Here is a 17958-nt window from a genome sequence, read left to right on the forward strand (position 1 = left end):
CTTTTTGAAACTAATAGTCCTTTATGTACAGATTATACCACGTTTGCTATATTCTAAAAGCTTAAATTTAATCATAGGCACTTTAAAATTTTATTTTGTTTCTTATAAAAATTATATAAAAATTATACTTTTTAGGCCACCATTATGGCCAGAATATGACACATAGAAATTTTTTGTTCCATATTTCCCATAGGACCCATGTATATTTTTGAGATTGCAATTTGTTTAAAAATTACAGGTGCTTGCTCAAAGTTGACTGAATAACTATTTCTGCCCCCAGAATTGCTAATTTATGAGAAACTGTATTACTTTGAAAACGAAGAAAAAATTGAAATTTTCAGGATTTACCCTTTTCTCATGTAGAAACCTTCCCACCAAGTTTCATCAAAACCTGAGATGGTGCATGTGGGAACCAGAGAAAGTTTGGAATTCTTTAAAAATTAACTAAAAGGATTTTCTCAAATACTTGTCATATTTTGGATCAAGTATACCAGGAAGTGGTATGGCAAATCTTTTATTTGGTGTGGATAAAGCTGTTCCAAATCAAACTCGTTGTCGGACAATGTGAAGCGCCAATCGAAGACCCAGTTTCTGATTTTTCTTCGTAATTTTATGTCGATGTCGATGGAGTTCAGCTGTCGATGGAGTTCAGCTGTAGATGGAGTTCAGCTGTTGATGGAGTTCAGCTATTGATGGAGTTCAGAACAGGTTGTCCATGGGAGTTAATGCAGATGATCTGGTTCTCATAGCAGAGTCGATGGAAGAATTAGTTGAAAATTTTGAGAAGTGGAAGAAGGGACTAGAAGAGAAAGGGCTAAGGATGAACACAGCAAAGTCTAAAGTCATGATTCACGAGCCCAACGATCGACTTGCGAATCCCTTGGAGCAGACCTCTCCAGCATATTGCCCCGTGGGAATGTTTTCACACACCGCACTTTAGCCTCATTTATCACAAAGTGAACAGAACACCCATAAGGACAGACTAAATTACAGGCGCGCTACTACTTGGAAAAAGTTCAGAGAGTTACTTCCTCTGTTGACTAGCAGAGTCTTGCTAATTGAGTTACAAGGTAGGTTATATGGGGCCTAGTGTTATGTTGTACTGTAGTGAGACATGGGCAGTGAAGCAGGAAGATCTTAAGCGTTTAGAAAGGAATAATATGAGAATGGTTAGGTGGATGTGTAACGCCAGTCTGAGAGACAGAAAGAGTTCAGATGAGTTAAGAAGCAGGCTAAGTCTCCGTAGAATTAAAGATGTTATCCAGATAAGAAGATTGAATTGGCTGGGGCATTTGGAAAGAATGGAGGGGGATAATTGGGTAAGAAAGTGTAGAGACTTCATAGTTCCTGGGGCAAAGCCCAGAGGCAGACCGAGAAAGACTTGGCAGGAGGTTATAAGGACAGACTTGATACAGAGGAAGTTGAGTTTAGATCTAACACAGTCTGGATCAGATTGGAAGAGGGTCATTAATAAACCCCGTCCAACCCATGCTAGCATGGAAAACGGACGTTAAGCCGAGAATGATGATGATGATGAATTTTAAAATAATTTTTGTGATTAAGGCTTTTTACGTAAAATGTGGAGCTTTTTTTTGCTAATTGACAGCTCTCAAAAAGAAAAAACAAGTCTAATCTTAAATAATTTTTGAATAATATAGATATCATCAGTCTGAACACCATTGCATTGTTTACTGAAAGATAAAAACAGAATTAACACAAATTGTACTATCTTAAGCCACAGTTTCAATGAAACTTTGGAAAAAGGTTTTGTATATAACAAACTATTAGATAGAGGTTGTATGTTAAAGAATAGTTTTTCTTTTAGATAGCACAAAACTAAATATGTCAATACTGTTTGACCATGATGAGGATCCCACACAAAAAAGAAAGAAAAGGTATTCTCAGAAACAACGTCAGTCGTCAAGTAAAGAAACAGCAAGCAACTATGATGACTTGCTTGTATTTGGATATCATTGTAAACTGTTTCGTGATGATGATGCTGCAGAGGATATAAACAGAGGCAAATATTTAATTCCTTGGATGGGAAACAAAGATCTTTTGATTGACAGGTACACCTAATTACTTAAAATAACCTTCAAGTTTCACAGGATTTATATTGCCAGAACTAGATTGTGCAAATTGAGCAGTTTTCTATTCTATTCTATATATCTTAAATTCACAAAGAATCATATATTTGTGACCTAATGACTTTTTCAGTATAAATGGCTTGTGTAGTAGTAATAAAAATTTTGCAAGAATTTGTTCTTGTAAATTATATATATACCCTAAAATATTTGGTGAACATTAATTTTTTTCCAATTGAGAAAAAATGCAAAATTTGCGCAAAAGACAGTGTAGCTCCTGAAAACTTCTTGAAATGTAATACACTCATGGAAAACACTCCTGGAAAACACTCCACCTTGTTAAAAGCTCCCACATGTGGTTTCATTAGGGATCACAGATTAATCTATTCAATTCATGGATTTATATTTGTTTCTTGTTGATAGTGGAAATTTTTCAAGCCACCTGACTTTTGTTTCATTTTAATATATTTGTTATTCTTCATGGACATTTATACTTAAAATTGTATATCTTTAAAGTAGCCACTTTGCAACTGAAATTTCCATAATATTCTGGTAAATGGAATGTTCTCCTGGAAAAAACTCATGAAAAGTTGCAAAAATAGGAAAAACTCCAGAAGAATATTTTTTATATATATCTATATTTTTTATATATATCTATAGTGTTTGTCCAGGTTTGGTTTACTTTTTTTTCTTATTGAAATTTCTGTTTTGTCAATTGAAATTACTCCTGGAAAAAGGTCAGAAGTCCGGTACAAGTCAGGGAATTTACTTCTGGCAAATGATTGGCCAACCTGCTGGCAATTAGTTCCCGTATTTGCATTTATAAAGCCTAAAGTTTGTACTTCAATTAGTTGTTTGTCCCACAAGTAGTGGCAAAGTTTAATTAAAGACTATGCATATATGGTCCATTTGTATATGGGTTAAATTTGTTTAGCTAGTAGCAATTCATGGCTTGCTATTTTCTCATTTCTCAGAATTTGCTCTCTCCTTGTTGATAGGCCTGAAAGTTTTTCCTTCCAGTTGGAGCCTTTTCCGCCAGCAGTACACAAGCCACAAAGTCGCTCTAAGTAATAGCAGTGAACCTAATACAATCTTAGAATACCATTAGATTAATTTAAGTTTTATCTATATTTTAAGATATGACTGCCGTGGCCATCTTTATCGACTTGAAGATTTTGACTTTAAACATTTCCCAGGAAAGACAACTGGGTTGTCCACGGAGGAGATGGATATTGAAAGTGTTTGTGATGAGGAGCGATACAAGGATTTAACACAAGATATGATAGAGGCTAACATACTGGAAGGTAAAATATACAATATCTTGTATATGTAGACTTTAGAATGTTTTTCTAATGAGTGAGAGGATATGTGGACCAAAATTATTTCTTTTAAAGATATTTAATTATTTGAGCTGTAGTCAACATTTACATTTTTTTAATTCTTGTTGGAAGAGTATCAAGATATTCTCAGGTAATAAAAGGCTGACAAAAAAATCTGATCCTTCTTATTAATAACATCACCCCCTCAACCTTTCAATTGGCCGTACACAATATGTTACCTCTTAGATTGCAGTTTAAGAACTTAAGAACGAAGAACGGTGATAGAAAAGCTTTTTTAGATCCCATTTTAAAAACTGAAGAACAAAGAATGGTGATAGAAAAATGGTAATTGATTTAAGGTGTTCCCAGGCCACATCTATATGGTGGTTTACTTTGTTACAGAGTACCGAAATTTTTGCGAACTGACTTTACTTTTCTAATTCGAACCCTGTATTATCCGTAACTGGTATTTTAGAGGAGGAAGAGAAACGTAGCCATGCACTTTATGATCCAAACACAGCATATCAAAGTATAGGATATTCATATGGGGAGAGCAATAACGATGGAAAAACATTATCAGAGTACAAGTTTGATAATGAAACATATGTTCAATATTGTCAGTACTATGGCTACGATCCTGATGATCCCAATATTAAAGCATATTTTCAAGGTAAGTTACTAAGATGAATTAAAATACTATTAATTGTAGGGCTCATTGAGAAAGTAAACATTTATAAGTAGCCAACTTTGTAAATAAAACTAAATACTTAATGATAAAAAATAATGAAATAAATTCATATTTATAATGTATATAATATATATATTAATTTGTGAATTTTGTTCAGGCTGGAATAAAATAGACAACAGTTTGTTTTGCATCTTCAAAGGAGACCTGTTAGATTTAAATAACCAAAAGCTTTTTACATAAGCAAGATAACATAATCATTTAGCAAGTGTCACATATTACTGTGGCTACTTTGCCTCCCAAACAGACAGATAGAAATTCCGTTTTAATGTACAAGACTTTATTACTTAAAAATGTCCTGATGTATTTTTTAAATGATAATTTACGCAGTGTAACATTTTGCAGGTATTGTTAATATTTGTCGTTAGGAAAAATGATCCTGGAAAATCATTAAACTTTGACAAACTGATGGCATAAATGATATTTTCATACTGAGTGGTAATCATGTTTCAAAGGGAATCTTAGTCTGAATTTTTCATGATAACAATCCCCAATCCATCAAGTGCGATCACAAAAAAATAATATATACCTCAGGTAATAGAAAGAAAACAACAGAGTAATGGTATGGTTTCTATGTCCCCCGTTTAATTTAAAGTTATTTTTAGTGCTAAGGTCAACCTGATGTAAGATATTAAGTTTGCACATCTTTTATAAGAGCAAAATTGTTTGAAGCAGCATGTAAATTATATAGGTGTATTGGCAAATTTCCCATTTCTCAGATAAGTCAAATGAATATTGCAATTTTCAACTGTTGCCTTTTTTCCTTTCTGTTTAGGCCAAGGCTATCAATATGACTATGAAAGGCCTCCTCCTCCACCAACTGTATCGACTGCTACAGAAAATGCTGATAAATCTAAAGTTGAGTTAGAAAAATTTGAACCTCCTGAAGGGCTGGAAATACCTGACAATATTGAAGTGGTACGTAGAGATTGCATCGGGCTAACTTCTTTTCCTCTGCAGTATGCGCTCTGTGTATTAAGAATATTTGCGCTGATATGTTGTATGCTGCAATATATGCTAAGACCTATGCGGTATCTGTTACACTGGCATGTTTTTGGATGGGTGAAGCTGTGCTCTTCGAAGTGCAAGACAAAATTTATTGCAGTTCATTAAAGAAGTTATCTGTGTAAGTATAGTTATCGTTTATATATTTTGTTTGACTATAATGTTGCATAATAATTTACCTGACATTTTTACTGGGATCTAAAAAAGTGATCATGGAATGTTGACCGGCCATGTAAGGTATGCTTAGTTTGTCAATAATATTTTCTTGATTTTAATTGCTGTTTTCATTAATTTGTTTTTATCTTGTTCCTTTAAATTTATTTTAGATTGTTATGGTGCATGGGCATTTGTTAAAAAAATGTAGAAGAATAATTTGAGTTGGCTAAATCTAGTGGGATGTACATAGAAATGATTTGAAAATCAGAGGAAACACTTATCATTTGTTCAATAACTCCTTTCCCTTTCAGATTACTCAAACTAAGAAAAAAAATACAAATTTCATAAGTGTTTGTTAACAAGTAAGCATAAGGTTTGTATTTCGGAAAATCGGTCTCTGTGTTCATTCTCAAACAAAATATATATTGTCTATTTTCATGAAGTAAATATTGTGACGCAATTGTCAGTTAACAGAAGTTACTGAAGAAAGTGTAAACAAAGTAGCCTAAATAGTGGTACCAAAATTTTGTGCAGTATTAAGGCACAAAAGCAATGTTTACTTTCGTTTATTTTTCAAATTTATTCTCTTTTTTCATTGAACTGAACTTAAATCAAATTTATTTTCTTCAGAGATGGCAAAAGATGTTAATAATTGCAGTATTTGTCCTCGAAATAAATCATCAAATGAAGTAGTTTGATTACTGGGAGGGTCCTGTTTTGCCTATAACAAATTCATGTTCCAAATGATTTCCTGTTGACTGTGGTTTGGTTCGATCTCATGCTAGCATTTATTTATTCATTAATATAGAGCAATCTCTGTATTGAATCTAAACAAGTTTCCATGTGAATTTAAACAAGCTACCTTACATGTAGGATTATCTAATTGACACTTGACATAAAATAACCTTTGTACGACCAAAAAAATTCAAGCAATACCTTTTGAATTAAATTCTTAAGTCAAATTTACTGGAAAGGTGATATCAACAAAAGTCAACAAGACATGGAAAACTAACATACCATTAGAATGACAGCAAAAATTCATCAATCAAGCAATTAATCAATCAATCAATCATCATGTATTGTGAAGACATGATCAAGCAAGTGCAAAGTAAATGAAGACATAAATATGAACAAAGGATCATGTTGGAGAAGTCTGCTACTGTGGTGCCATGTGGCGCAATGCAAAAAAAAAGCATTGTGAACAAAGCTACTAGTCAAATGTTTAAACCATAAAGTGTGATGTTAGAAGAGTTCAGTTTTGGTTGTTTTACTAGTTTTTTAGATCATAGAAAGGAAAATTTAAATGCGAAAGGTTTCTTGTACAGTCTTAGTGTTTAACCAACACTAAAATAAGTTTATGATCTGCGAGATTTTAAGATAAGTACATGGTTTTATTGGTTAAAATGCTAGATTATCTGTCGAGAAGCTTCATCAACACCACTAAGAAGGTTTTTGCATGCAAATTGTCTCAGAACTTTGTTTCAATTTTTTTTCATTGAAGCACTGTTACCCCAGAATCGGGTATGTAAGTATGGTACAAAAGAAAAGCAAACAGTGAATTTAATGTTGTCAAATGATGAAGCATTTTGCGAAGTTATATCTGGTTTGAACTGAAACCTTCATTTTAAAACTAACATTGTCTCTTTTTTTTTTAGCCGGAAACTCGAAAAATGCAATCCATTATTGAGAAGACAGCATTTTTTATTAGCAAACAAAGTGGACAAATGGAGATCGTCTTAAAAACGAAGCAATCAGGAAATCCTCAGTTCGCGTTTCTTAACTTTGACAATTATTTAAATCCCTACTACAAGTTCATTCTTGGAAAAATTAAGGAAGGTGTATTTAAACCAGCAGAGGAACCAGCTAAAGAAGGTTTGTGTGAATACTCTTGTTTAATTAAAATATTCATCATGTCAGCGGAGAATCCTGTGTCACCACTACAAACTTTATAAGGGTACAGAAAATTTACTTTTGTCTTGCTCTTTCAAAATGTGACATCTAGAAATTCTATTACCAGACTGTCAAAGTTATTTCTCTTGTCAATTTACTGTAACTCTGAACTAAAAAATAAAATTTACCCGTCAAAGAATATTACGATGGCTTTCTTTTGATTTTATCTGTTAGACATAATTCCGTAGCATCAGGATTAATATTTATGTTTTGTAAATTAGAATTAAAGAATCAAAAGGATTCTGAAAATGAAACAAGTGATGAAGATGATGACGATGGAGAACTGCACCCTTTGCTTCAAGCACATCGCAGACCTGTCGTGAAAAAGGAAACTTCACCTGAACCAGTAAAAAACACTTACATTCCAAAGACGAAAACAACTGGTAGGGTAGAGGATCTAGCCAAGGTTTACTTCTCAACAAAATATACCCAAAACGAGACAGAACAAGAAAAAGAGGAAAGTTATGATCAGCACTACAATGCACCAAGTCACCCATCAAACAACAATATTAATTATGATTATAGCCCACAAGCAGACCAGTTTCAGTATGGACATCAAAACTCTTATAATGAACCTGTTCCTCCTCCTCCTCAACCATATATGATGACACAACCCGAAATTCCACATATGATACCACCCACGTCACCTCCACCACGTCCCATGCAAAGTGAGATGTTTGCACCACAGCAACAAATTGATCAATTTCCACCAGACCCCAGATATTTGCAGGGAGGAATGTTTCAACATCCAACAGCATTATTGAGACCAAATCCTCCATTTCAACAAGCCATACCTCCAGCTCAACATGTATTTTCTAGTTCACAACCTGTTCTTTTACCACCTGGAGTGGATGTGCCGCCTGGCGTTCCTATAGGTCCGATGCAGCCACCTGGGCTTAACTTGCAAAGACCGACTCTACCAACTTATCAAAGTAAGGTTATTTTATTTACACAGAGTTTTCAACAGCACTTCTAGATTCATTCTCTGTTTAGAATGAATCGGATGTGCCTACGTATGCAAAACATCTGGATAAACTAACTGAGCTCATCACTAACATTTTGCAGCACATAGTATTGTGGGTTGGTCTGCTGCTCCCAGTTCTGGGGTCCCGGATTGAATCCAGCTCGCTGCCAGGCAGTATGTTAATAATGAGCAAAGTAGTTCTTTTTCAATATGACTTACACAGACTATACTCACCTGTCATGATCAGAGGTTCGATCAGGGTGAAGCATTCTCTGTTGAGAATGAAATATATGGATATGCCATGATAAAGATTCACCTATGTTGACACACCCTGAGTTCATCACTAACATATTGCCTCACATAGTGCAGTGGGTTCATCTGCAGTTCCCAGTTCTGGGGACCACTGATCAAATTCGCCTGCTGTTAGGCAGTATGTTAGTGATGAGCAAATCTTCTTCAATAAGCACTTTTAGAATATATGGGTTTTACTTTAGATTTAATAGCTAATTCTGTATTTTATGCCTGTAAATTATCGTTTAAAATCTAGATAAAAAAAATACACAACATCTAATTTGTGATTTGTTGTGGTTATGTTTATTCTTCAAAACATATGATAAAAAATTCATTTTAATATTGCATATTCCGTGTGTAATCAAAAAGTTTGAAATAGTGGCTGTTAAATCCAATTGGGAATTTAATTAAGGATCTCCCAAGTTCATTATCGTATCTGTAGCATTTTGCGTGTTTATTCCAAAGCCATTGCCACTGATTGTTTCTTCAGATCTCCCAGTAACTAAAAATTTAATAACAAGTATCCATACTTCTAATAAAACGAAAGAAACAGTATACATGATACCACTACTATTTTATGTGTAATATGGTGGTTTAATTTCCAAAATATTAAAAGTTCAAGATAAATTACAATTGAAAATTAATGGCTATGAAGAATGCTGGATTGCACTCTAATATATAAGAATTGATTCAAACGAATATTTAGTAATATCCATTTGTCCAATATCAAAAAGAAATTATTGTTTGTAGGCAAGGATTAATTACTTTTGATATAAGACATTTTCATGACTGTATTTGGCGACTAAGACAAGTCGTTGGTATTAAAACAAGTTATTGTTTTGCCATGTTTTCACTAGTTTATCATTATCGCGAAAAATATTTGAATGGAACGATTTTTGAAACATAATAACATTAGAATGCGTTGTTTAAAAACTCAAAGGAAAAAAATTTTTTAAAACAAGAAGTAAAATTGTTGAAAAACGCATTTCAAGGAGCGTTATAATTTTAATTTAACTTTATTTGTGGTATAACTATAAACTTTATTTAGAACTAACCTTTTAACTGTGGAGTTTGATGTCATGTAGAAAGTTACAAAATAGTTTTGCTTTATGAAGTTGTTTTGAACCTTTCATTGAGTGTTACATGTGTATGTTTTCACCTGTTTTCAGCAACCTTTTATCACTATTTTGAGCTATTTATTGCGTTTATCTTCTACATCACTTTGTTCACTATTTGGTAAACTAATCCTCCAGTTCCCGCCATTATGAGACAGGGTGACCACTCCTCCTTAAATTCCTTTAATAACCTTAGAAAAAGAAAATCTCCTTAAAAGTACTTAAATATACTTAAAATATGAAATTTTAGCTATTCTCCTTAATTTCTCCTTATTTCTTAATTTTTCTGATCGTAACTTTTTTGGAAATGTGTTCATGGATTGTTTATCACCAGTGAAATAAAACATTTCTCTGTTACCTGAAACCCTTTATCTTCTCTCTTTCAGGGGATAATTTATATGTATATTTGTATAATATGTATAATTTTCTTATCATAGAATATAGTATGTAACATTGATAGGGAAATAAAATTGGTTTTCTTCTTAATTATTTTTCTCCTTATTTTTTATTTTGTTTTTCTCGTTCGCAGCAAAATATCCTTAAAAAAATGTCAATTTGTCTCCTTAATTCTCCTTAATATCTTTACTTTTGTTCTCATTTTATTAGTGGTCACCCTGTGAAAGTTTTTTCAATATTTTGTGCTCCGAATATTGAGAATTGCACTCTAAATCCGAAATATGATGTATATCCTACTTCTTTTAGCCAATCACGTTCGACATATTTTTCGTACTAATAATAGGTTTTAGATAAAACAACATCACTATGTTTGTATATTAGATACACCTCCTATCGTTCCAAGACAACCTTATGTAGGCGGTATACCAGGACCTTCAGCCAATCAAACACTACCTCAACTCGCCCATGACGTACATCCTAAATTTCAACCAATTGATGATGTCAGCTTGTTGCCACCGGGAGTAGAAGTAGAAAGAAGTAAGCCCGATTTTTGTTCATTAATATTTGACCTGGATGTGAATTCGATCAGTAGAATTTGAGACAAAATTTGGATGAAAGTACTAGCATAAATTTACGCATTCTAAGAATATTCGCAAGTTCCATAACAAAAACATCATCCAATAGAAAAATTATCAATATTAGAAGTGGTGAAAAAAGTCAGGAGTATTCAAAAGAAATGCTTTTTTTGCATTTTTATTAAATTCTGATTCCTAGCTGTATTTGCACTGTTGTATTTCAGTTGTGTCGGAGCATTTCTACGTACTTTATTATATTATTTATTATTGTTCAATTGCAAATTGTCAGGAAAAATATGCAAAAGCCAAAATCTTTGGACCCTCCAGAACGGTATCAGTCTATGCTATGTTAAAACTACGTATTTTTTACTGTGTGCACTGTATTTGTAAATCAAGTGAGGAGATTTGAGTTAAGGTCGCAGCCACCTTGTTTTTTTTTTAAATCTTTGACTAAAGTTTGTTACAAAAACTTTTTTTTCGCCACTTGTTAAGCAGATAGGATTGCTAAAAGAGATCTAACCAATCTACATTGAACTTAGTACACAGATAATGTTGTTTGTTTATTTTGTGTTTGTTTTTTTTATTTTTTGGTTAATAATTGGTTAATAATTTTTGTTTGGTGAGAACATGAAACATTATACATATAACAAAATGTACCAAGTGTCAGGTGTAATTCGTAGGTGACAACATACCTTTTGTTTCTTTTCATTTATTGTTATTTCTTTTCCATAGATTCTTTGGAACAACCAAGCCTTCCGCCACCTCCACCTCTACCACCACCGCCAAGCATTGAGGAAATCAAAAAACAGGTTTTGCAAACGCCAGCTTCAAATACTTCATCACATCAACCAAGTGAGGATCAAGTGAAGCATGGCCCTACTCCTTTAGAGAAAATACTCGAGAAAAACACACGTCGATACGAGCCGTCGCCGTTACTGTCGGAGATACTACAGAAGAGAAGTGTTAACACCAATCAAGAAATTGTCAACAGCGATAGAACAGAAGACACGTCGTCGTCTTCTAAAGACGTAGAACAAGGCTATGTCCTTCATCCTGACACTTATAATGCGTACAATAAGAGATTGCCTGAAGAAACTATAGAATATGGTAATTCAACAGACAATACGAATGACTCGCCCTCACTTTTTTACCAAACTGAGGACGAGTCGCTAGATGAGACACAATTTTCTGTTGTTAGAAAACCTGTGTTATACCCTACCACGTCAAAGGAGAACTCGCCGCCACCAATCCAAAAGACTTCACATGCAGCTAAAACTCGCTCTAAAAAGATAAAGAAAGAGAGTTCTAAAACGCAGTTAGACTCTCCTTTTGACGTCATGCAGAAAGCTTTGAAAGCTATCCAACAACCGGTGGTAAATACTCCTCCACAGATGCCTACTTCAACTAAGACTGGGGAAGTGGTTCCGCCCAGTTCCGATTTGCAAAGCGTTATTGATAGACTTGCACTATATGTGGCAAAAAATGGAGAAGAGTTTGAGGCAGGGATAAAAGAGAAAAATGATCCGCGCTTCGATTTCTTGAACCCTTGGAATATATACCACAATTATTATCTACAGAAGAAAAAAGAGGATGTGAATGAAATCGAAAAACAAAAGAAAGAAGGTATTATGACGTCATGATACAGTCTTTGCAAGACTCTCCCATTTCTTTTTTCCCATTCCAATATTTCCCATTCCTAATATTTCCCATTTCCAATATTTATGTTGTCTCATTTGCAACGTGCTTTCCTCACAATTATTAAATGAATGACATGCATTAGTATGATTCGTGGTGCAGTTTGAATTTTAAACTTCAATTGAAGTTAAAAATATATGTTTTTTTTTATATTTTTACCTTTGTTGAAAAAACTGAAAACCGTCTATGTTGATAATTGTAAGACTAAAAAAAGGGATAGAATGGTTTAAAAGTAGAAACAACTATTAAGCTCAATAATTTTTTCAAAGCCAGGGCAGGAGATGCAAACCTTAGTGTAAAGGAACAGTTTGCAAAGAGGTTTATATTTTCTCCTTCATAGATGAAGAGCGGAGAAAAAGTCTCAAGGTTAGTTTCGGATTAAAAAGCAAAGTGAAGCCGGCAGTAGTAGCAAAGACTAAAGCTGTCGCTCACACTGCTGCTATTTTTAACGCACATGATGACGACGACGAAGAAGGAGATAGTAGCGAAAGTAAAGATGGCTTCCAACCGAAAAGAGGTTTGTGTTTTGGTGTAGTTTATCATCTAGCATTTTGTCTGTCTTGTGTATTCCACTTTTTATTTTTTCATATAATTTTACCCTAAATATTCTTAAAAACTTTGTGGACAATTTTGACTGACCAGACTAATGAACTGCAGAAAGAGCGTCTAAGAAACCAGAATGTTGACTTAAAATACCATGCGCGGAAGAATAAAAACCATCAAGAAACTTACTGCATAGGGGCAAACAAAAAAGTGGAAGGGGTTTGGGGCTTTTTATTTACTTGATTTGCCTTGTTTTGTTTTGCTTTGTTTCTACTAAAAATAGAATCATAATCTTTGTTTTTGTATTTTTTACTTAAAATTTTTGAGTGTGACTAAGACTACATATTGGACTTGTGTGCATGTAGCGCAGGCTACCCCATGGTGACAAACGCATGTCACAAAACGCTTAGAGATGCAAATTTGTTTATAAGAGAATGATAACATGCCTTATCAGGGTAAAGTTCGTCAGAGAAAGCCTTTATTACCTTTTGCCTAGAACGTTAATAAAATTGATATAAATGTGGAATGTGTTATAGAAACAGAAATGAAGAAGAAACTACAAAAGCAAATCGAGGAGAAAGAAAAACTTTTACGTCAACTGCAAGAGCAGGCGTTGCTGCAGCATAAAATTTCTGAAGTGAATCGACAAGCTGGTCGTTTTTCACAACAAACACTCACTCCACAACAACAAGCACATTTGAAACGAAAACTTCAGACAGATAACTTGAAGAAAGAGGGTAAGTCACTATGTGCTGAGGTTGATATGTTTCATTTTTATTCTCTGTTCATAAATATTTCTGAGTATTCCAAACACTCGTCCTCTTCCCCCTCCTTTCCTTCCTGTTCATTTTTCCACGAATGGTGGAGAGAGAACAAATTCGAAATCTTATATACCTTAAGGGAATCAATTTTGACAAAATATTTGCCTAATTTTCGCTAATATTTTGCGAGAATTGAATTTCGCGATAGAATTTGCTTACATTTTTTCTCGATTTATACCGTTGTCAGGAACTTTTTTTGTGAAAAATACAAAATAAAGACTGCTAAAGTTGAAATTTATGAAATATGATTTACCTAGCAACTATGTAGATAGTTTTAAAATTAGTGTGAATTGTTTTTAGAAGAAAAAAAATCTTCTCAGATAGCGATTTTCCCTAATATTTTTCGCAGGAATTTTGTATATTTGTATTACAGAGTAAAGAAAAAATGCTGCTCTTTGCAAAACTTTCCTTTTTTTCTCATTTTAACTTTTGTTTTATCGTAGATGCTTCACTCAAGGATAAACGACAAAAGAAGGCTGCATCGTTTGTTGAGATGTTAAAGCAGAACAAATTTGGAGAGAGTGCCAGGTTAGGATTTCCTGCTTTTTTTCCTTTTTGTCCTTAATTAGGCTAAATTTCTAGAAACTTTATGACTTATTACATTTTGTAGGCTATTATGTCGCCTGGCTTTGGTTACAGTCTAAAAATTATGTTTTTAATTTTCAAAATCTTGGAATATACTCACGAATTTTGTAAACACAATCGTAAAAGCCGTTTCCATCTAAGTAATCCGCACACGAAACTTGTCAAAAATTAGTTTTCTGTGTTTACAGCGACATTCGCACTTCAGACCTTAGTTTATTTGAAGTGGTTGGTTCACAATGCGCACGCGCCCAGCGAATTTTCGACGGGGTTTACTTGGTCTACACCCATTCCAAAGTAAAAAGTAAAACTTTTGCAGCCTGTCGCCTGCAGAGTTCCTGCCAAGTGATGCTGTTTAGTCATTTCAGTAACAACCAAAAATATTGACCAAGATCATCTAAGATCACCTAGCTACCATCTTCTCTACATAGATACATCTAGCTAGAATTTTTTCATATAGAATCATCTAGCTAAGATCTGCTCCATATAGAATCTTCCAGTTAGGATTTTTTGTTGATCTAGAATTTTGTAGGCCCACATTTTTACTTGAAGTTAAAGCGTAAGTGATTATTATAATTATCACGACGTGTACAAATCTGTCACTTTTGGAATATTTTGGTCGCCCACTTTTCCTTAAATTTTTACCAACAGTCATAATACAAAAATAGCCTCCTTTTCCTGATAGCTTTTCAAGAGTTTCCGATTATATTTTTTTTCTTTCACGAAATGTGTAGGGCCTCATGGCAACTTGAGCAATCACTTTACGTCATAGTAAATCTCGACGTTGTGCCGTTGTTTTGCTCAAAAACAACGGCACAACGTAATAAACTAGTTTGCTTATAGTGAAAACTCTACCGACGAAGATGCAACTGTTGATGATCTGTTAAGAAAACGACATTTCAAGGAGACAGAGTAAGATTGTTTATCTTGAAGTGTTTAATGTATGATTGATTGATTGATTGATTGATTGATTGTTGCTGCTGTTTCAAGAGACTACTATTATACGGCTTTTGAAGTTAAATTCGTGTTGCTTGTTACGTGTTACTTTACAAACCGTGAAAGATTTGAGAAGGCTTAATCACTGAAGGATACTGTAATGGTTCACACACATTCTGTATATTCATTATTTCTCTAAAGTCCTGGTTATTACGTATATAACACAATAAAAAAATAATCAGGGAAGTTTTGGACGTTTTAGTGGAAAAAATGTAGATTTATGACAACCTAAAAAAATTAGAATTTTTACATTTATATCATCTCATAAACAATTTAATTAGAAGCACTGAATATGTGTCTGAACCATCACAGACATATTTCCGCGAAATATGTTGAAGTAGGATATTCCGGATGTTAATTCTTACCGTGCAAGTGTAAGGCTCTAGGTACTAAATGGTAATCAACTCCAAAATGATGTGTTACTGGTATTTTGTGGTACCTTAATGCGCTATTTTAAGACGTCCTTAAACAGCGCCTGTGCCTATCGCGAAAGTTATTTCTCGCAAAAAAACATAGAAGTAGTCATTCACAATGTTATTTCTTTTGATTTTGTGATTGTTTGATGAGCGAAATTCTCTTTTTTTAAAGATTTACAAATTCAAAATGAGTTTAAGTAAGGGCAAGATATGCAATCTAGTATATATTGCATATCTACTTAAATTAGTAAATATTGTTGTTTTAGAAGCAGTGCTGATGCTTCAGGTAGCAATAAAAAGGTTAGTTATTTCTTACCATCAAACGAGATTCAAATCAAAAATACTAAGTGCATTCTTATTTGACATGAAAAGCATTTTAATCAAAACCTTGCTAAAGCGAAAACAAGTGTTTCCAAGGAAATCTGTATCCATCCTCAGAGGGTGCAAGGAGAGTCTGTATGCATCCCCAGTGGGTGCAAGGGTAGTCTATGCATCCGCAGTGGGTGCAGAACTGTGACGTAGTACAAAGATTTTACTGTTTGCTAGAGATACAACTTTCTAATGACCCTGACTACGGATCTCTGTGATTTGTTTAGTTTTTCGATGCTTTATAGTATTTTAACTGCTAAGCTAATTGGGGGAAGTTAGGTCAATGAACCCAACAATGAAAACAGGTTGTCTGCGGACCTTTAAATATTTATCAGTCTCTTGAGAAAAGTAAATTTTTATTTTCTTACATTCGTCTTTAGCGTACCTATGTATTTTCCTGGTGTATGCGTGCTTAAAAAACATAAAGTAATGCAAAAAAATTAGCAGAGAAAAGACTTTTTGTAGACAGCCTAAGTTAGAGTACATTAGTAATGCGATTTATAACGTAAGGAATATTCCATTTTTTAGAACGCGTTTTTCAAAGCCATCAATCAAGCCTTTAACAACGAGTAGCACATGTGCAGAAATATTCGATAAATGACGTTGTTGGAAACACACAAGAAGACGAGTAGAGTTCCACATAGCAATATCTGAGACAAGTTCAGATTTCCTTTCTGCAAAATTGATTCCTGGTGTCGTAGTATTGTAAACTTAACTGGCATCAGTTTGTTGGAACCTAATGCAATACATCCGTTCATGTAAATGAACTCCGAAACGTTTTATAGAAATTTTATATTTAATTTCCGAATGAATACTGAAGTATTTATATGTGGAAATATAGTTTTTAATAAAATACCACATCAATATACTACAAGTTATACATACCAAGAATAACCACTTGTTTGACCAATGGACACATGATACCCTAAGTCTGGTCGTGCCCAGCACTCAATGAAGTCGAATTCAGAAAAGTTAAATTCCATAACATAATTACAGTAACTAAATATTAAAATTTATATAAAATGTTCAAAACGCCACACAAAGTGATCCAAAAAACAGTTTTAACTCCAAAACTGTTAAATATAAAACCCACTTGAGATAGTTCATGACGTTATGCATGATTATTATAATTTATAAGTCCAAATCTACACAGCCAATCAATATTTTTTAAAATATATATAAATTTCCAAACAACTTTTCAAGTTCTTTTATATGAAATTAACTTGTTTTTACGCAGGCAGTAAGCTTTAACAAATAAATAAAATAATAAAATGTACATTCAGAAAAAAAAACAGATGGAAAAAGGATGTGTGTCTATTGTAAAGTAAAGTCGTTAAATTTAGCTAATACTTAGATATAGCAATCAAAAATGAAATAAAAAATTGTAGGCTTGTTCATGCATCCTGGTAACATTTAATGTGTTATCTCTATTATAATAGCCGTATTCCGTCTGTCCGTCTCTGCGCGGACCCCCGCTGAGTTAGAAAATGATGTTACGGAAACACCAATATCAAATGCGATATATTTTTATCCACTTTGTTGCGACGGTTAAATATAAAGGACGGGCGACCCCGTGGGTTTATCCACGGGCAACGACTAGTTATTAACATAATTATCGCTATAATGATGATGTTGCCAAATAATCATTAAGTCATGCTATAAAACCACATAAATAATATAATTAACCCCACCCTTGCATATGAATATTTTTTTCTCTTGTCATATTTTCCTTCCTCGAGATGATATTTTATTAATGCTTTCCCCGATTTATAGATTGACGCTTGTATAATCTAGATAAGCAAAAAGACATCTTCACCCCAGGGCTTTTTTGCTTTTCAATGGCTCTGTCGCGTTACCCTGGGTTACGTACGTACCCTGGGTTCAAGTTTTGCTTTTTCTGCTAGAAACCGTAGTCGAATAACACATTTGCATTATC

The 17958-nt window shown here is 33.6% G+C and overlaps 1 protein-coding gene across 3 annotated transcripts; it reads left to right on the forward strand.

The window, feature by feature from the left end:
- Positions 1 to 155: 155 nt before the first annotated feature.
- On the forward strand, positions 156 to 16890 carry LOC130623298 (splicing factor, suppressor of white-apricot homolog). 3 transcript variants are annotated; one of them, XM_057438766.1, is made up of 14 exons: positions 156 to 1070; positions 1826 to 2069; positions 3222 to 3388; positions 3879 to 4073; positions 4924 to 5066; positions 6965 to 7181; positions 7481 to 8191; positions 10407 to 10562; positions 11333 to 12223; positions 12636 to 12812; positions 13375 to 13575; positions 14103 to 14187; positions 15085 to 15153; positions 15920 to 16209. In XM_057438766.1, the coding sequence occupies exons 2-14, from the start codon at positions 1843 to 1845 to the stop codon at positions 16014 to 16016; spliced, it is 3336 nt and encodes a 1111-aa protein (XP_057294749.1). In that variant the 5' UTR covers positions 156 to 1070; positions 1826 to 1842; the 3' UTR covers positions 16017 to 16209. The 3 variants fall into 3 exon arrangements, with proteins under 3 accessions (XP_057294749.1, XP_057294748.1, XP_057294750.1); XM_057438767.1 differs by adding an exon at positions 16551 to 16890 and having other exon boundaries at positions 161 to 2069; positions 15920 to 15953; XM_057438765.1 differs by having other exon boundaries at positions 156 to 2069.
- Positions 16891 to 17958: the final 1068 nt, after the last annotated feature.

Source organism: Hydractinia symbiolongicarpus, chromosome 13, assembly GCF_029227915.1.
Source record: "Hydractinia symbiolongicarpus strain clone_291-10 chromosome 13, HSymV2.1, whole genome shotgun sequence".
Lineage (NCBI taxonomy): Eukaryota > Metazoa > Cnidaria > Hydrozoa > Anthoathecata > Hydractiniidae > Hydractinia > Hydractinia symbiolongicarpus.

Excerpts from the sequence above, each read along its gene's own strand:
- LOC130623298 (XM_057438765.1), top strand. The coding sequence starts at position 1,843 with ATGTCAATACTGTTTGACCATGATGAGGATCCCACACAAAAAAGAAAG. Across the intron at positions 2,070-3,221 it reads AAAGATCTTTTGATTGACAG|ATATGACTGCCGTGGCCATC; the intron begins GTACACCTAATT and ends CTATATTTTAAG. Across the intron at positions 7,182-7,480 it reads AGAGGAACCAGCTAAAGAAG|AATTAAAGAATCAAAAGGAT; the intron begins GTTTGTGTGAAT and ends TTTGTAAATTAG.